At 60.5% G+C, this 18,135-nt stretch overlaps 3 protein-coding genes across 6 annotated transcripts in view; 1 reads left to right on the plus strand and 2 right to left on the minus strand.

Annotated features, from left to right (window-relative positions):
• The window catches only part of IFT172 (intraflagellar transport 172), a 129,116-nt gene extending 121,630 nt beyond the window's left edge, over positions 1-7,486 (plus strand). Inside the window, exons 37-41 of the mRNA XM_030554343.1 lie at positions 3,767-3,826; positions 5,399-5,497; positions 5,980-6,133; positions 6,735-6,826; positions 7,373-7,486. Of these exons, the coding sequence (XP_030410203.1) occupies positions 3,767-3,826; positions 5,399-5,497; positions 5,980-6,133; positions 6,735-6,826; positions 7,373-7,462 (495 nt within the window). The 3' untranslated portion in view covers positions 7,463-7,486. The remainder of the gene's footprint in view (positions 1-3,766; positions 3,827-5,398; positions 5,498-5,979; positions 6,134-6,734; positions 6,827-7,372) is intronic.
• Positions 7,487-7,654: 168 nt separating this feature from the next.
• On the minus strand, positions 7,655-14,812 carry KRTCAP3 (keratinocyte associated protein 3). 4 transcript variants are annotated; one of them, XM_030554973.1, is made up of 7 exons: positions 14,421-14,812; positions 13,808-13,992; positions 13,229-13,288; positions 11,749-11,949; positions 11,093-11,227; positions 9,252-9,472; positions 7,655-8,819 (listed from the first exon to the last, which is right to left on the minus strand). In XM_030554973.1, exons 1-6 carry the CDS (start codon positions 14,449-14,451, stop codon positions 9,260-9,262), a joined length of 825 nt encoding a protein of 274 aa, XP_030410833.1. In that variant the 5' UTR covers positions 14,452-14,812; the 3' UTR covers positions 7,655-8,819; positions 9,252-9,259. The 4 variants fall into 4 exon arrangements, with proteins under 4 accessions (XP_030410833.1, XP_030410836.1, XP_030410834.1 ...); XM_030554976.1 differs by lacking the exon at positions 14,421-14,812 and adding an exon at positions 14,298-14,410 and having other exon boundaries at positions 7,659-8,819; XM_030554974.1 differs by having other exon boundaries at positions 8,063-8,819; positions 9,252-9,358.
• A 422-nt stretch (positions 14,813-15,234) lies between these two features.
• The window catches only part of NRBP1 (nuclear receptor binding protein 1), an 86,618-nt gene continuing 83,717 nt past the window's right edge, over positions 15,235-18,135 (minus strand). Inside the window, exons 13-18 of the mRNA XM_030554953.1 lie at positions 17,564-17,614; positions 17,299-17,434; positions 17,156-17,209; positions 16,670-16,733; positions 16,544-16,599; positions 15,235-16,265 (exon numbers count right to left, since the gene is read on the minus strand). Of these exons, the coding sequence (XP_030410813.1) occupies positions 16,167-16,265; positions 16,544-16,599; positions 16,670-16,733; positions 17,156-17,209; positions 17,299-17,434; positions 17,564-17,614 (460 nt within the window). The 3' untranslated portion in view covers positions 15,235-16,166. The remainder of the gene's footprint in view (positions 16,266-16,543; positions 16,600-16,669; positions 16,734-17,155; positions 17,210-17,298; positions 17,435-17,563; positions 17,615-18,135) is intronic.

Below are 18,135 nucleotides of genomic sequence, written 5' to 3' on the forward strand. Positions count from 1 at the left end.
TACAGAAATGGGCAACAAAAATTATTGGGGGGATGAAACAGCGTTCGTATGAGGAGAGATTATAGCAAGACTGGGACTGTTCAGCTTGGAAAAGAAATGAGTAAAGGGGGGATATGATAGAGGTCTGTAAAATCATGTCTGGTTTGGAGAAATTGAAGAAGGAAGGGTTATTTACTCCTTCTCATAACACATGAACCAGGATCACCACATGAAATTACTAGGCAGCAGATTTAAAACAAACAAAAGGAAGTATTTCTTCACAAAAAGCACTAACAACCTGTGGAACTCCTTGCCGGGGATGTTGTGAAGGCCAAAACTATAACAGGGTTCAAACAAGAACTAGAGAAGTTCCTGGAGGACGGGTCCATCAATGGCTATTAGCCAGGATGCGCAGGGATGGTGTCCCAGCCTCTGTTTGTCAGAAGCTGGGAATGAGCGACAGGGGATGGATCACTTGGTGATTGCCTGTTCTGTTCATTCCCTCTGGGGCATCTGGCATTGGCCGCTGTTAGTAGACAGGATACTGGGCTAGATGGACCCTTGATCTGACCCAGTATGGCCGTTCTTATGTTTCCACTCCTGTATGTTGACATGGGACATGGCAGCCCCAGGGAGACGAATGGTACGTCAACACTCTTCCGACACCTGCGGCAGTGAGTCTGGGAGCCCAGGTCTACAGACTCTGGCACACAGGGCTCATGGTACAGCACTAAAAACAGCTGTGGAGACAGGTAGGCCTGGGCTCTGAAGTCTGGGGTAGGGTTGGGCTTCGGAGCCTGAGTTCCAGCGCAAGCCAGAACATACAAACAGCTGTCACAGAAACACAGGCCCGGTGCTCTGGAATTGCTGTGTATGAAGCCGGACAGGACTCTGATGTAGCATGCCTCCCCTCATATTATCACAGGGGCAAGACGACTTTTCAGCTATGGCCTTTCTGGGTCTGACCTCAGAGCATTCAGCACCCCTGTTCTCACCATGCGCTTCCCGCAGCAGGTCCATCTGGACGGGACCCCCGGGAAAGCCAGAAGGGCCCTGCCCCCGAGCTTTGCAGTCAGCCGTGACTCTTAGCCAGCATGTGAAACAGACGGTTTATTAGTTGCCAGGAACATTGCTCAGAACAGAGCTTGTTAGCACTGAAAGCAGGACTATTCCATAAAGTCCATCTTGCGGGGGGGATCCAGGGCTGGTGCCCTGGACTCCCCCTCCCCACCCACAAGTCCCAAACAGGAGACTGACTGGCTTCCAGTGGCCCAACCTCCGAAAGGCCTGTTGCCCCTCCAGTCTTTATTTTGCTTCTTGAGCAAAGTGTCACCTGGTCGCATCCCCTTCCTGGGTCTCAGGTTACGAAGGGCACCATGCATTGCATACATGCAGGCAGCTGGAGCTGCCTGACCTGCCCCTGAGGGTCTCAGCAAAAGTCACACTCCCTTAGTCCCAGCACCCTAGACATTGATGGAGCACACAGGGAAATTGAGGCACACAGTATACATGCAAAAAGTAAGATTCACATCGGCTCATGTACATCATAACAAGGGGAAAAACCCACTTCATCACAACAGCTGTTTTTAGCACTGTAGTGCAGTGCCTGCAAGCCCAAGTCCTGGGCTCTGAGACTTGCTGCTGTGGCCTTTAGAATGCTGTGTTGACGGACCCTGGCTCTGCCCCCGACTCCTCCCAGCCCCCAGCTCTTATCCCCCCCTCACACCTCTCCACTCTATTAATCTTGAGCCAGGGATTGTTGTCCATCTCCCTCTGGGTCCTTGGTCACTATGTGTGATGTCCTGGCAGTTGGATTTGCCAGTCTCCTCAGCTGCTCCAGCGAGATGGAGACTAAGGCCCACCCACTGTCTGTCTCTTTGCCTGCCCAGAAAGCAAACAGCCCTTTTCCACCCACTGGGTCAGCATATGGGGAAACTGAGGCACAAACAGGACTCACAACAATATTACAAAATAGTCCCACTGTCACAGGTGCAGACTCAGCAAGAAGCTTTCAGTTACTTCTGTTAAAGTACACAGGATCTGCAAAGACGTCTCGCCATTCTCAGTCCCGGTAACCCTGGGAGAGTTTGCCCATGTGCCTGGTCTGAGTGTGTGGTAGCACTTCCATATTCTGCAGCTTCTTGGGGGCTTCAGCAGCCTCTGAGTTCCCTGCGGGGCCTTGATTTATACCAGTGTCAGATGGGGGGGGGGTCTTTATAACTAGACAGAGGGGAGAGGGACATTCCCTCCCTGGCTAAACGACTAACGGCTAAGTGGAGCTTTTATTTAAACTTGCCATTTTCTATCCCTGGGGGATTGAGACACCAGCTTCATTTTCTCTGGGATTCCTTCTTCGATGGTGTCTCCCGTTTAAATTGGGCATTGCTGCTCTTCCTGTGCCTTGAGCTAGCGTCTGCGATAAGCACAGCAGTGGGTAGCTGTGACTCTGGGTGTGTCCCTGGTTCAAGGGCCAGCAGGAGCTGTCATTATTAGTAACGTATTCTGGGCATACTTGACATCGGTACGTCTCCCAGCAGGACCTGCCGTCCGAGGGGAAGTCCGAGCTCACCACACCCGTTCATGGTTCATCAAAGCAGCCAGTAGAGAGGGATGGGGAAAGGCTCAGCAGCCAGCCCTGGAACCCAGACTCTGCCTCTGACCCAAGGGTCATGCTACAGCAAAGGACTCAAGCGTGCCTAGATGTGCCGGCATGTTCTCTGGGGTGGGGAACTGTGGTCCTGTGCCCCAGCTTACCCAGCACAGAGTGCTGTTCTGTGTCCCTGGGCAGGGAGAGGAGTCCCAGTGGGCACTGATGTGCTTGGCTGCAGGGCCTGCAGCGTGACCTGGCTCCAGGTTTGTCCTAGAGCAACAGCGTATCACTGCAGGCTCCTGCTGCTGGCACTGGGGAAGAGACAAACCCTCCCCCCCCCCGCATAGCACTGCATGTAAGCAAGGGCTCAAGGTGACCTGCTGCAGCTCAGGAGAGGGCTCTGGGCATTGCTGGGCCAGCTCAGCAGGCACAGGGATCCCAAAAGCAAACACCATGTGCAACGGGATGGTGGTGATATGGAGAGTACCTAGTGGCATCATATCATGGCCTCCTGTGGGTACTGTGTGCAGTGCTGGGTCCTGCCTCTCAGAGGCTATTGCAGAACAAGGGGTTCAGAGAAGGGCAATGGGAAGAGAGATCAAAACGCTTGGGACTATTCCCTTAAGAGATGAATAAGAGGGGATGTGACAGAAATACCTAAAATAATAGCTGGCCTAGAGATGGAAGACTGGGAGCTTCTGCTCTTCGTGTCTCAACACAAGAACAAGGGCGCATTAAATGAAATTCAAATGGGGGAAATTCAAACCCAATACAAGGGAATGCTTTTTTGCACCATGCATTATTAGCCTGTGGAACTCATCTCCACATGAAGTTGTTGGAGATTATCTGGATTATAAGAATATCCAGCATTATCAGAGTTAATGCTAGAAAAAAAATTGTGGAAGGAATTTGTAACCTGCTTCAGGGGTTAAGCTTGGCCTGTCAGTGCTTTATGGTACAGATCGTCTCTTAATTCTGTGTCTGCACAGTGCCTAGCTCCATGGGGCCTGGCCCATGACCAGTGGCACTGCACTCATACGGGGCTTGTCTAGATGCAGTTAGTGCCCAGCAAGCAGGGGTGACTGTGCTGCCTGTCCCTGGCACCCTGCTAGTGTGGCCAGGGCTCCCCAGAGCCTGTGTGGATGGGCAGCATCAGCTTCCCACCACTCACACTCATTCTTGCTTTCTCTGCACTAGGCGGTCGGCTGGGAGAATATGGCATTCATCTTCCTGAACCGTTTCCTGGATCTCACCGACGTGAGTAGCACGTCGGGACGAGGGTAAAGGCGGCATGAGGGTGGGGAGCTGTGCTGGTGCCAGCCCATTGGGAGCCCTAAGCAGGGATGGGGGGGCACTCTGGAGCTGCTGGGGGCTCTAAGCAATTGCTCAGGCTGCTTACTCCTAGCACCGGCTCTGAGGGGGGCAGGCTGTTCTGAGTCGGGGGGCTGCAGGGGAGGTGCCTGACAGAGACTGTCCCAGCCCTGCCTCAGGGACCCACAGGGGGCGCGTGCCCTGTGTTAATGTGCATGTGGCTGAATGCTGCAGGTTGGAAATGACACAGAGTGAAACCGCAGCTTGTACGAGCAAAGCCCTGGCTGCGTGTCCGGAGCAGCATGGCCCCAGCCCAAGAGATGTTCAGGCCAGAAAGGCCATGATGTCTGGCCTGGAGGTGGCCCTAAATGAGGACAGGAAGCTGGTCTCATTTCCTGACACTTGGCTGCTGCCTGCTCAAGAACCAGGAAGGAAAGCATGGAGCTCGGCCCCTTCCTTGCCCTTCTGTTGGTCCGGCACACAGCAGAGACCCCAGAGCAGCTGGCAAGGAGGGTCATTCAGGTTCCAGCTGCTCCAGTAGAGCTCCTGTGCCTGTTTCCAGTCTAACCCTGTACTCCTTAGCAGCGGGGCCAGTTGGGGGACCCAGTTCCCCAGCATCCTGGCCAAGGATGTCAGTCGCTGTCCTGCTGGCTGGCGCACACTCCACTGAGACAGCAGCCTTTGCTGCTAGCTTTATGGGAAATTGGTCTCATAAGAGGAACTTCATCTCAGAAGCCTGGCTGCTAAACTTTTGTCTGGCCTGTCAGGCAGGACTGAACTGCAGCCTGACACAAGTTAACACGATGCCAAATTAGTAGCGCCCTATTCAATGGCTTGACCAGCAGCCAGCTACTGGATGGCAAAGGTAAATGGCCAGTTGTCATCCAACGGGGCTGTGGCGGGTTCTAATGGGAGGGAGCTGCCCAGGAGCTGCTCTCAGCTCCAATATCTTCATCGAGGATCTGGGAGAAAATATAAAAATCTCTGTGCTAAATTTTTACAGCGGACAGACAACTCGGCAAATCATGAGGGAACACATGGGTTCCACGGAGCCACCTGGCTCCCATGGCAAGCTGGAGGCAGGGCCGTGGTAGCTGGGTTGGCCCCAGGGTCTGAGACAGACAGGGTGGGGGAGGGATTAGCTTGTACTGGACCCAGAGAGCCCTGCACGGAGCTCGTCCTCGGGTCTCAGGTGTAAACGGCAAAGTGTGCATTGCTCACCAGTAGAAGCTGGCCCCTCACCCATTCGGCAGTGTGCTGGGCTCATGTGAACAGAGCTGAATGCCAGGCCGTACCTCGGAACAGAGAATGTAGGTCCCTCAGGATGGGGCCTGGCTGACCGGGTGGAAGAGCAGCTGACTGCAAGGTCAGGGCTAATGTGAGCCGTGGGTGTATCTGCTAGAAGTGGCAAAGGCATCTGCTGGGCCATTGCTGGTGCGGGAGGTTTGTGCTGCCTGGGCCTGCACCGCAGGATGCTGCCCCCTCCCCCCTCCTGCAGCGCTCTCCCTTTGCCCCCAGGCCATTGAAGAGGGCACGCTCGATGCTCTGGACCACGTCGACTTCCAGAACACGGACATCCCCTTCGAGGTGCCGCTCCCAGCGCATCAGCACGTGGCTGTGAGTGTCATTTCTCCTAGCACTGCTTCCCTCAGCCCCAGGCCAGGCAGGGGAGTGAGGCAGCACAGGGCCCTGCTCTCAGCAATAAGCAGGGGTGTGAGACCTGACTGCATGAGGGACCAGGCCCCCGGTTGTCAGGGCCGGGGAAAGTGAGGGAGCAGGGCCCCAGCTCTCAGCAGTAGGGGATGGCACAAGGAACCAGGGCCAGGTGAGTGGAGGAGGGAGGGATCAGGCCCCCAGGTCTCAGGACCAGAGGGCTAGGGGGGGTCGAGGGGCCAGGCTCCCAGCTCTCAGGACTGGGGAGTAAGGGAAGCGAGGGATGAGGCCCCTGCTCTCAGGACCAAGTGATGCAAGTGACCAGGGCCCCCTCTGTCAGTGGGGGTTCAGGGTCTGGGGGCTGACCCTGCCCCACCCTGGTCTCGGGGCCAGGCTAGCTCGCAGGGCGGTGCCCGGAGTCAGCAGTGCTCTGTGCTGTGCGGCAGGAGGCGACGCGGGAGGAGATCAGGGACTGGGTGCTCACCATGTCCATGGACCAGCGGCTGGAGCAGGTCCTGCCCCGAGACGAGCGGGACACGTACGAGGCTTCGCTGGTGGCCGCAAGCACGGGTGTGTGCTCCCTGCCTTGCCTGCTCACCGGTGAGTCCCTGGGCCCTCATCCCCTTGGGGATGGGGGTTGAGATTGGGATCCAGGGGGCGGGAATGAGATCTGGGGGCAGCAGATTGGCAGTGGGGGGGAGGGAGGTTTGGCAGAGGGGACAGGATCAGGACCTGGGGAGTAGGGGGGCAAGATTTGGACCTGGGTGGGCAGGACTGGCTGTTGAGAGATTTGCAACCTGGGTGGGGGAGGCAGGCTTGGTGGAGGGCAGGATGGTGAGAGGTTTGGGACCCATGGGGGCAGGATTAGCAATGGGGGGGGCAGGTTTGGGACCAGGGGGTGGATTGGGGAGAGCAGGCTTGGCGGGTGGGGAGGTTTGGGCCTGGGGAGTGGAATTGGCAGCAGGGAACTCCAGACACTGGCGAGGGAAGTGCAGGCATAGGGCAGGGTCCTGGCACGTGGGATCCTGGCAGGGGCATTGCTGTGTGTTGGGGCCCCCGCCCCTCTGGGTCCCTGTGCCGGCTCTGCCCAGAGTGGCACTGTTGGCTAAGCGCCCAGGCCAGGCCCCTGGGATAGTGCCAGCACAGCTGGGGGTCGGGCGGAGCTGGGCTCAGCCCCACTTACTGGCCTGTCTGTGGCCAGGCTACCCCGTGCTGAGGAACAAGGTCGAGTTCAAGCAGCCTGGGAAAGAAGCCAACAAAGACACATGGAACAAATTCCTGATGGCCGTCAAGGTGAGTGGGGGCAGGGCCCGTCTTCAGGGGAGGGGCTCAGTGCCGAGCACAGGGGCAGAGGCTCTGGCTCACTCACAGGCCTGTGCCCACTGGGAGGGAGAAGAGGGGGCAGCCATCCACCCACACCTCCCGGCCCAGCACCTCTCAGCTGCACCAAAGGGCAGAGGAGCCGGCTGGGTTCAGCCCTCCCACGGGGTCTCAGCCTGCCCCAGCCCCACCTTGGGTGAACATCCCCCAGCAGCACGCAGGCCCCCCGTGTATTATCCCGCTGGGTTCCCCCCTTTCCCCAGCCCACCCCCAGAGAGCAGGGCTGTGCCCCACCTTGCTCCAGTGCGGGGGATGGGCTTTGCGGTTGCCCTGGTGTAGAGGTGGGGGGGCTGGGCCCAGCTGCTGCCTGGTCATGCCCATGCTTGGGGGGCTGGGCTCACATTGCCCATGCAGTCCAGGAGAGAGTGGGGGGATGTGCTGAATCCCTAGGGAGCTGACTTCAGCCTCACGACCCGGCTCTGCAAGCCTGTGCCCAGCGCCACCTCTTCTCTCTTGCAGACGTCCCATAGTCCTGTGTGCCAAGACGTGCTCAAGTTCATCGGCCAGTGGTCTGGGGGGTTGCCGAGCAGCAGCTTCTCTTTCCAGTGAGCGGGGCAGTGCCCGATGGCCGGCCGCCAGGCCTGAGCCGCCCCCTCACCGATCCCCATTAAAGCAGGCTCTGGAACCCCAGCCGTGGTCCTGATCCCGTGTCCGGCCCTGCCTGCGTTTCCCCTGGGAGGGGGCAGTATCCCACTGGCTCCAGCCCATGGCCCGTGCCTCCCCGGCTGCATGGGGCACCCCCAAGCCCGGCTGGCAGGGGGTGAGTGCAGGAGCCCAACACAGGCTCTCGCACCACCGGGAGGGCCCTGAAGTGACAGGGCTCAGGCTGGGTTTGGAGCTACCAGAAATGAGCACAGGGCCCCTGCCCTCCAGACCGTGCCCTGTGGGGCCAGGGTAGGCTGGGCCCTTCTGCTGCCTGGGGGATGCAAGTGCAGGGCAAGGGTCGCGTGCCAAGCAGCAGACCCTGACTGTACAAGCAGTATCCAGCACCCCACATCTTCCTCTAGGGCACCAGAGCAATGGCAGGCTGAGCCAGCTGCTGAGCAACAGGGGCTGGCCAGAGACAGGGTCCTTCCCCTCTACAACCACCCACCCCCTGCCAGGCTCCACCCCATTCTACACACAGACCCAGCCCCTGCCCGGCCCCCTCCCATGATCCTGACCCCAGTTACTACCTGCTTCCCATTGCTGTTCACCCCCCCCCAAAACCCTTGGAGTCTGGCTAATTGCCATGGGCTGTACCCCGCCGAGCTCTCGCTTGCAGCCAGCTCATCCAGGCTTGGTGAACCAGGTCCCAAACCACTGAGATTCATGAACAAAGTTTATTTGGCTGGTGCCTGAGGGCCAGCCAAGCCCCGGCCCCAGAGCGGTGGCCTGTCCCGGCGCCGCAGACTTGGCAGGGCCTGGCACAACCACAGCGGGCCAGGGTGAGGGCCGGCTCATGCCATGGCTGGGTGTGGGAGTGGGGCGAGCTAAGGGGCAGGGGTGGAGGGAGGGGAGCTGAGAAAGGCCAGTCCTACTTGCAGGGAGGTCACTGGCTGTCCAGATGTCCCTGCTCAGGCTGCTTCTACCCCTACGCACTGGCATCTCTGGGGGGGGTCCCTTCCCCCATGGCCAGATGGGGTGGGAGCTCAGCACAGCATGGTGGGCAGAGCCCTGGGAGGGCTGGCAGCAGGACTGGCACACTCCGGGCACGAGGGGGACAGCCACGGGAGCCCTGATACCAACAGGACCCTGCCACAGCAGAAGGGAGTCTGCTCCCCAAGGAAAAGTCTGCAGGGTGGGGCAGCTCCCCCCTCCCTCCTGGCCCTGTCCCCTGCCTCTTCCATGGGGCAGCATCAGCATGATGGGCACTTCACCCCCCCCAGTCCCGGCTGATGTGGCCTGGGGGTTCCTGGAGCAGCACCTGTGAGAGAGAGAAACCATCCAGCTGTGGTGGCTGCAGACCCCTGAATCCTGAGGCCCTGCCAGGGGGCGGCGCCAAGGGACCCGGAGCCCTGGCATGGGCTGGGAACAGGCCCTGCGGGGGGGGCGGCACTGGGGGACCCGGAGCAGGACGGGAACAGGCCCTGCCGGGGGGGGCGGCGCTGAGGGACCCAGAGCCCCGGCACGGGCCGGGAACAGGCCCTGTTGGGCGGGGGCAGCACCAAAGGACCCAGAGCCCTGGCGCGGGCCGGGAACGGGCCCTGCCCAGCAAGGACAGGGAGTGACAGAGTCCCCATTGCCTGGATAGAGGCTGCACTGGGTTAGGCAGCTCCCAGCTACACTGGGCTGGACAGTCAGAGACCCACCAAGCCCCATGGGCCCTGTTCCCTCTTCTGGGTCAGGCGACGCTCACCTCTGCCACTAGGTCCTGGCCCCGTACTCCACAGCCAGCAGCTGGCACAGCTCTTGCTTGTGCCGGTCCTCAGATGCCACCTCCTTTGTCGCCCTCTCTTGCTCCAGCTGGAAAGGAGGCCGACGGCTGAGCAAGGTGCCCCAGGGGCAGTGCGATGCCAGGCCCGGGGTGACTGAACCCGGGGGGGCAGGAGTTATAAGTATCAGAGGGGTACTCTGGATCTGTAAAAGCAGCAAAGAATCCTGTGGCACCTTATAGACTAACAGACGTTTTGGAGCATGAGCTTTCGTGGGTGAATACCCACTTCCGAGGAAGTGGGTATTCACCCACGAAAGCTCATGCTCCAAAACGTCTGTTAGTCTATAAGGTGCCACAGGATTCTTTGCTGCTTTTAGGGGTTATAAGAACAGCCAAACTGGGCCAAACCCAAAGTCCGGTTCCCACAGCAGCCAGTACCAGGTGCCCCAGAGCAGTGGTTCTCAACCAGGGGTCTGGGGCCCACTGTGGGGCCATGAGCAGGTTTCAAGGGGTCTGCCAAGCAGGGCTGGCATTAGACCTGCTGGGGCCCAGGGCAGAAAGCCAAAGCCCCACCACCCAGGGCTGAAGCCCAGGGCTCCAAGGCACCAGCCCCTGGTGAAGCCAAAGCCTGAGCAGCTTAGCTTCGCAGGGCCCCTGTGGTGTGGGGCACTGGGCAGTTGTCCTGCTTGCTGCCCCCTAACGCCAGCCCTGGCTTTTATATGCAGAAAAAGTTATTATGGCACAAGGGGACCATGTTTTGGAGCGGGGGGGGGGGGGAGGGCTCAGAAAGAAAACGCTTGAGAAGCCCTGCCCCAGAGGGACTGAACGGGGCAGTTAGCAAGTGCTCTAGTCCCAGCTTCTGGAAGGCAGAAGGTTAGGGACACCCAGAGCATGTGGCTACATCCCTGCCCATCCTGGCTAATAGCCTCTGTGAATTTATTTATGTCTTTTTTGAACCCACTTACACTTTTGGCCTTCACCTCCCCTGGCAATGAGTTCCACAGGTTGTGTGAAGAAATACTTCAGTTAGTTTGTTTTAAACCTGCTGCCTGTTAATTTCATTTGGTGACCCCTAGTTCTTGTGTTATATCACAGGTAAATAACAATTCCCATTTCACTTTCTCCACACAGGCATGATTTTACAGACCTCAATCGTATACCCCTTAGCCGTCTCTTTCCAAGCTGAACAATCCCAGTCTTATTAATCTCTCCTCATACAGAAGCTGTTCCAGACCCCCAATCATTTTTGTTGCCCTTTTCTGAACCTTTTTCAATTCCAATAATTTTATTTTGAGATGGGGCGACCACACCTGCATGCAGTATTCAAGGCGTGAGCATCCCGTGGATTTATACTGTGCCATTGTGATATTTTCTGTCTTATTATCGATCCCTTTCCTAACACCATTCTGGTAGCTGGTTTGGTGGCCCTTGCACATCGAGTGGATGTTTTCAGGGTTGAAGCTGGATGAGCAATGTCATGTGCTGCTGTTCGGGCAGAGCATGGGGGGCAGATGGGGGACAGCCCTTCCATCAGCCCTGGGGAGACACCCCGGCCCTGCACTGCAGTCTGGCCCCTCTCACCCCAAAGTATCTGGCCTTGGACCCCCGCGCAACCCCATGCTTGCTCTGGCCCCTTCATTCCCTTCACACCTGGGCGTAGGGGTGCAGCATCTCTCAGCGCGTGTTGGGGGAACAACCCCTGGGACCCCGTGCTCAGGGTTAGGGTCCCAGGTGAATCTGTCAGGTGCACCAAATGGGGAGAGGACCCCCTCTCCCAGAGAGGAGAAGGGGACAAGGGGATGGTTCTGGCTGGAACCTCTGACCTGCTGGCGGATGTAGGTGTCTGCACAGGGACCAACGCCACGGAGGATCAGGGACACCATACAGCACCTGCCGGAAAGCACAGCCTCCACCACAGCCATCACCATGGAGGGGAACCAGAGCGCCAGCGCCGTGTCCTGTGGGGTGTGGCAGTCAGGTCAGGGCATGCAGGCAGCAGGGGGCGCCAGCACCGTGTCCTGTGGGGTGTGGCAGTCAGGTCAGGGCATGCAGGAGGGGGACGGAGGGGAACCAGAGCACCAGCGCCGTGTCCTGTGGGGTGTGGCAGTCAGGTCAGGGAATGCAGGAGGGGGACGGAGGGGAACCAGAGCACCAGCACCGTGTCCTGTGGGGTGTGGCAGTCAGGTCAGGGCATGCAGGAGGGGGACGGAGGGGAACCAGAGCACCAGCGCCGTGTCCTGTGGGGTGTGGCAGTCAGGTCAGGGCATGCAGGCAGCAGGGGGCGCCAGCACCGTGTCCTGTGGGGTGTGGCAGTCAGGTCAGGGCATGCAGGAGGGGGACGGAGGGGAGCCAGAGCACCAGCACCGTGTCCTGTGGGGTGTGGCAGTCAGGTCAGGGCATGCAGGAGGGGGACATGCAGGCAGCAGGGGGCGCCCAGGTGCAAGGAGGGGCAGGGCCCCGCCCCGCAGCAGGGACTCACGTAGATGCGGGTGGTGTCGAAGGGGCAGTCGTTGGTGGGGATGGCAGTCCGGGCATCAGCTGGAAGGGCAGAGCTGTTGCATCCTACGATCAGGCGGTGCCCCTTGCTGGCGATGGTGAGGGAGATGGCCAGGGCCAAGCCCAGGCTGCAGGCAGCAGAGAGCAGGCAGTTCAGCAGTGAGACGCACAGCAAGGCCCAGTGCTGCAGGTGGAGACCAGAGCTGGTGGGCAGGAGGCCAGGCAGCCACGTGGCGTAGCCCCAGCCCTCGCAATGGGCCACTCACCAGCTCCAGCAGCCCAGGGGGGAAGTGGGCAGCGGCCCTGGGCCCTACACGCCCAAGCAGCGACCCCTCCCCCTGTGCCGGGAGCATCCTCCAGCAACTGGAGCAGCTGCTCCCAGCCCAATATTTCTCTGCGCCTCCAACATCTCCCTGCACCCCAGGGCCTTGCAGCCCCACAGGGGCCCAGGACACCCCTCCCTTGTGTCCTTCTGAAGTTGCAGGGGGCAGGGTCTCCCTTGCCTCGCCCGGTCCAGTGCTAACCGATCCCAGCACCAATGAGCAGCTGCGCCTGCCAGCCGCTGCCCTTGCCTCAGCTCTTGGCAGTGCCCCCGTGGTGCCTGCACTTGGCACCGTCCTGTGTCCTTACGCCTTGTGTCAGACGTTCCCTTTGCAGCATAGCCATGGGGGGAGGGAGGCTTGGCACAAACCCTGGGTGCCCTCTGCATGTGGCCATTCCTCGCCCCTCTGCCTCCCAGTGCCCCCAGGCCCCACTTCTGAGCCTGGCATTCCCGTGGGGACACGGATGGGCTGTCCTGCACCGAGCCAGTGAGGACAGTGTCTGAGCCAAGACACCTGCATTACAGCCGCGCTGCACGGCCCAGTCACTCCCCCGTACAATGGGGTGGACAGACGGACACACATACACACACACTCTCGCTCTCTCTTTCCTCTGTCATGGGCTGTAGGGGGTTTGCCTGCGAGCACCTGGTGCCAGGGAGCAGCTCTCACATACTTATGCAGCACAAGGTGGGGGGGGGAGGAGTAATGTAGCACTCAGCACAAGGTGGGGCCTTGCCTTCAGCTAGGGGGAGCGGGATGGTGCCTGGCATGGGCCAGGGGAGGTCTGCGCAGAGCCCAGCACTCAGACCTCAGCCTGGCACGGGGATGGAGAAGCTGCGTGGCACCTGGCATGGGAGGAGACAAGGAACCGCACTGATGGAACGCGCTAGGGCCTTATCTGCAGCAGGTGTGGCCTGCTGAGGCCTTAGCAGCAAAGCAGGCTGGGCCCACACAGCAGGAGACAGGCACCTCAGGGAGCAAGGTCCAGGGAGTGGCTGCTGCAGGAGCTGGGGCACGGCCCTGAATGGTGCTTCCTGCCCGAACTCAGCCACCCCCACCGTGCGTTCCCCGGCTGTGACCCCAGCATTGGCCTTCGCTCCACCTGGCTCCCTGGACCCCCACTCCCTGGCGCTCACTCACCAGGGCTGCCTTGAGGAGGTTCCGGGACACCAAGATGGCCACAATCCCAGCAGTGATGCTCTAGGGAAAGATTGGGGGGGGGGGGCGGTGTCAGTTCCTCCCGCAATGCAGCCCCACCACACCCCCAGCGGCTGGGTCCCTGGGGCATAGCAACCAAAGGCATTGTTAAATCAGGGGCCCTATGGGCCAGAAACTCAGCCACACCTGAGGTTTGAGCAGGTGGGGGCAGGCTTGGCTTTGTTCGTGTCTCACACCAGCAGTGGTTCTGCTTTCTGTTCCTTGCACTGGCCTCATGGTGCCGGGATCAGCCTCCGCACCACGTACCCCAGCCCCAGCTGCTAGCAGCAGGGGAGGCGCTGGGCTGCCAGGGCTCAGATGCCCGGCACGCGTCTCGCTCCAGGGTCGGCCAGCGCTGCCTTGTTCCCGCAGGCTCAGGGCCCAGCCAGCTGGCTGGGGACATCACTGAGGTGCCCCACAGGGACTAATGCAGCAGCTGGAACCCCAGGGGGACAACGGGGTGCAAGGTGAACAATGGGGCTACGGGTGCTGGAGCAGGGACAGTGGGCGGGCCCCACTCACCAGCAGCCCGGAGCCGACGGAGATGACGTTGGCGGCCGTGTACTCAGAGGTGACCGTGCGCTCAGGGTTGGCCACGTGACGCAGGACCGTGCCGTGCACAATGGCACCCAGGATGAAGTTCACGTGGCCCAGGACGATCAGGGTGATGCCAGCACGCATGAGGCGCTGGGGCCCGCGCCCCAAGTCTGCAAGAGAGGCAGGCATCAGGCACCGGAGGGGGGACTTGTATCTCTGGGGGTAATGGAGAGAATCCCACACAGCATAAGGGCCCAGTACCCCACGTGTCAATGGGCATGGGGGGGGGGGAACCAGTGTAATGGTGGGAAAAATCACATATGGCGGGGGGGGGCAGTACCTGCGTGTACAGCGGGGGGGTCACACATGGCGGGGGACGCGGCCCCTCCCTCTGTGCAACAGGGGTTCACGCGCGGCGGGGGAGGTACCTGAGTGTGCAACGATGGGGGGGGTCACGAACGGCGGGGGGAGGTACCTGAGTGTGCAACGATGGGGGGGTCAGGCACGGCATGGCGGGAATTTGCCCGCAATTGAGGGAGGACGATTCGCGGAACACCCCCTCCCTCGAATGGGCTCCGGGCGGGACCCCGAGACTCACCGAACCTGCAGCCGCCGCCGCCGCCGCCCATCCCGCCGGCAGCCAGGCACGGGGGCGGGACCTGCCCGGGGCGGAACCTAGGAGTCCGATCCCGCCCCCGCCCCCGCGGAACCCAGGAGTTCGGCCTCCCGGCAGAACGATTCGTGGGGGGGGGGGTTCGCCCCACTTTCGCCTGCGAGCCCCGGCCTGGGGGTCCCGCTCCGGGAGTTCAGCCCTGGGCAGCGCTGGAGGAAACGAGCCGCCCCCTCGCCCTCCCGCCCACGGAGGGCCCCCGTGTCGCTCGGGGCGAGAGAGGTGCCCCCCCGCCGAGTTCCTCTTTGCCCCCCACGCTGGCCCAGCCCCAGGGGGGAGATGCCCCAGGGCAGGGCAAGGGGGGGGTGTCCTGGGGCAGGGCCCAGGCACAGGGGGAGGGAACCCAGGGGCAGGGCCCAGCCACAGGGGGGTGGAGATGCCCCAGGGCAGGGCAAGGGGGGGGAGGGAACCCAGGGGCAGGGCCCAGCCACAGGGGGGTGGAGATGCCCCAGGGCAGGGCAAGGGGGGGAGGGAACCCAGGGGCAGGGCCCAGCCACAGGGGGGTGGAACCCAGGAGCAGGGCAAGGGGGGGGTGTCCTAGGGGCAGGGCCCAGCCGCAGGGGGGTGGAGATGCCCCAGGGCAGGGCAAGGGGGGGAGGGAACCTAGGGGCAGGGCCCAGCCACAGGGGGGTGGAGATGCCCCAGGGCAGGGCAAGGGGGGGGTGTCCCAGGGGCAGGGCCCAGGCACAGGGGGTGGAGGGGCAGGGCCTAGCAGACATGGCAAAGAAGCAGCATTTACTTATTTATAAAACCGTTTATTAAAAATAGGAACTGATAGAAACTAGACACAGGCGGCTAGGTGGTACAGCAGCAGCTGCCAGAGCCGATGTCGCGGCCCTGGGGATGGGGCTGCAGCAGGGAAAGGAGTGGTTGAGAGAAGGGGCCTTGCTCAGATGAGCCCCCCTTCTCCCCGCGGTCGTGGGGGAGGGGGCAGGAACCCCCTACTAAGGCTCTGCACACTAGGGGGAGGTAATGACCACAGCTGCCCCCCCACACACACACACCCAGGGCTTAGTCTGATATGGGGGCTCCGGTGCAGCAGTGGGAGGAGCAGTGTCATGATGCCCCTCCAGCAAGAGCCCACTATAGGGCACCCTCCAGCATCTGCTCAGCCCCACCCCTGCCCTGCTCGCTCCTGGTCCAGGAGAGCCGTGGCCCCTCCTGCACCTGCCAAGCTGCTGTGCAACACGCGTAAACAAGTGATGGAGAGCAGAGGACGAGCATGAGCAGGGCGCTTTGCAGAGCCCCCTCACCACTGCCCCCGGCGGTGAGTACAGAATGGTGCTAGAGGCAGATGCCAGATGTGGTGCACAGGGGGGTAGGGGGCTCCCCTCTTTTCTACCTTAAAAAAAAAAAAAAAAAAGATTTCTGTCCTGTGCAAAAGAAAACCCATCAACCTTCGTACAGTTCAACAGATATGCCATGCGCATTCCTGCAGCCCGGCTGGCCACGCCACCCCACACAATCCCAACAAAACACGGCTTCAATAATACTGACTCGCAAAGTCCCTTTTAATAGGTAGGCAGGGCAGACTGTCGCTGGGCCTGGCGACGGCACATGCAGGATGAGCTTCCAAGCGCAGCGTCTAGCGTCTCGCTGGTGCCCTACACAGATGGACAGACTCAGAAAAGGGGCACGGGCAACTAAGCAATGCCAGGCAGCTGGGACGGGCTGCTAGGACGACACGGTCACTGCTGTCAGGGCTCCATTCCGGGCAAGGTGGAACTTGGTGAACGCCTCTTCAAGTAAACAGCTGAGTCTGCTCTGGTCAGCCTAGGGAGAGCAGAGTATAGTGAGCGTGGCTGGGACGGCACTGACTGCATGCCAGGCAGCCCCAGCTGGAGCCCCGTGCAGGCAGAGGGCAAGGGCCAGCACGCTGGGCCATGGGGCTGACCAGACACACACCTGTGAGACAGGGATAGAGGGCACAGCAGGAGCCGGGCCTTGGGAGGGGGGAGACTGGTGGGGATGGCAGGACAAGGAACCCTGTGACCTGTGCACTGAGGGGAGGGGGCGCCCATGCAGCCAGTTCAGGTGAGGCAGGAACTCACCTCACTGATGAATCCCAGGTGCACCAGCTCCCCTGCCAGCTCCTGGATATTGTCATCTACAAGAGAGAGGAGAAGTGAGTCCTGGACTGGTGGGACACCCCGGGGAGGGGAAGGGCAGGTACTTACTGGGCAGTAAGTCACAGCTCAAGTGTCGATTCAATTTGTCTTCCAGTTTCAGCAGCAGCGTGAGCTGCAGGAGAAAGGGGGCATGAGAAGGAGCTGCAATTCCTGCAGGATCTGGGGGGAAGCCCCTCCCCCCACAGCCCTGGGGGCCAGAGCCCTTTACATAGGGGGGCAGGATGGGGAGTACTTTGAGCAGTACAACCCCCTCTGCTCCCCCCGGGACAGAATGCGCCGCACCCAAGCCAGGAAATGCCATGTGCTCAGCCCACAGGGACCGTGCTGCACCAGGGGCGCTGCCGTGGATCACCAAGCCTGTCCTGGCTTTAGGGCCTGCACACTGGAGCCATGCTGGGGCAGTAGTGCTCAGCAGCCAGCTCCGCTCACTCCACTACTGCTGCCAAGGGGGAGCCGAGACACCGGCTCAGTAATGGTGCCATAAGACCCCGCCCGTGCAGAGCATGCGTGTGCAAGAGGGAGACGGAAACCTACATGGTGCTTGACTCCCTCCTCCACTGACTCAATGTTACACTGCATTAGCACCACCTGCAAGGGAAGCAGAGAGGCATGTGACTCCAGCTGTCACTGCACGATGCAGACACTCAGGGGAGAGCAGCAGCATCTCCCGCACTCACCTTGCGGGTCTCCACCTCAGCAGGTTCTGGCGTTGGGGTCTTCACTGACGGGGGGACAATGGGGGACTTCACCACCTCCTGCTGGGGCTGCTGGGGCCGAGGCATCCCAAAGGCTGTGAGTGGGTAGATGCCGTTCCTGCAAGAGGAGAAGCATTATGGAGGGCACTTGCCTTCTCCCAGTGAGCAGAAGCAGCATCCAGGGACCTGCCCGGGGCCAGTTGCAGGCAGGGGAGTCTCACAGCATAGGAGGGGGAAGGCCTCTTACCTCACATCCTCCAGGAACTTGTCCAGCTCCAGTGCTGGGGACTGGGAGAAGCTGAAAAAAGAAGGCAGTGAAGTCACGAGCCGAGCCAAACCCAGCCTGTGCCTCCTCCCTCCCTGCCTGCCAGTGCCAGGGGGCTTGCCTGACAGTTCTCTCTTCATTACAACCAGGAAGCAGAGCCTCTCCCCTGTGCAATGCAGGGGCTGGAGGCTCCAGGACAAAGCCCTGCCCTTCAGCCTGGGCCCTCCAAGCAGCTCTGCAAAGCTGGACACACTAGTAGCATTAAGGGAAACCAGCAAGCCCTAACAAAATGGTAGAGCCCCATCTCCCTGCTAACAGCATGTTAACGCATCACAAATGGTATTGCAGCCATTTAGCAGATGCCAGGGAGGAATGAACGAGGAGAGGCCCTGCGAGCAGAGAAGTCACTCTGGTGCCCAGCTTTTCTCTCCACTAGGGGAGAAGGATAATGCAGAACTGGCAGTAGAACAGGCAGAAATAGGTACAAGTTCTTGTTTTTATAAAAACAAGGTTTTTGTAATTTAAAGGACTTACTTGGGAACCAACCCAGTAGC

This window comes from Gopherus evgoodei, chromosome 3 (genome assembly GCF_007399415.2).
Source record: "Gopherus evgoodei ecotype Sinaloan lineage chromosome 3, rGopEvg1_v1.p, whole genome shotgun sequence".
Taxonomy (NCBI): Eukaryota; Metazoa; Chordata; order Testudines; family Testudinidae; genus Gopherus; species Gopherus evgoodei.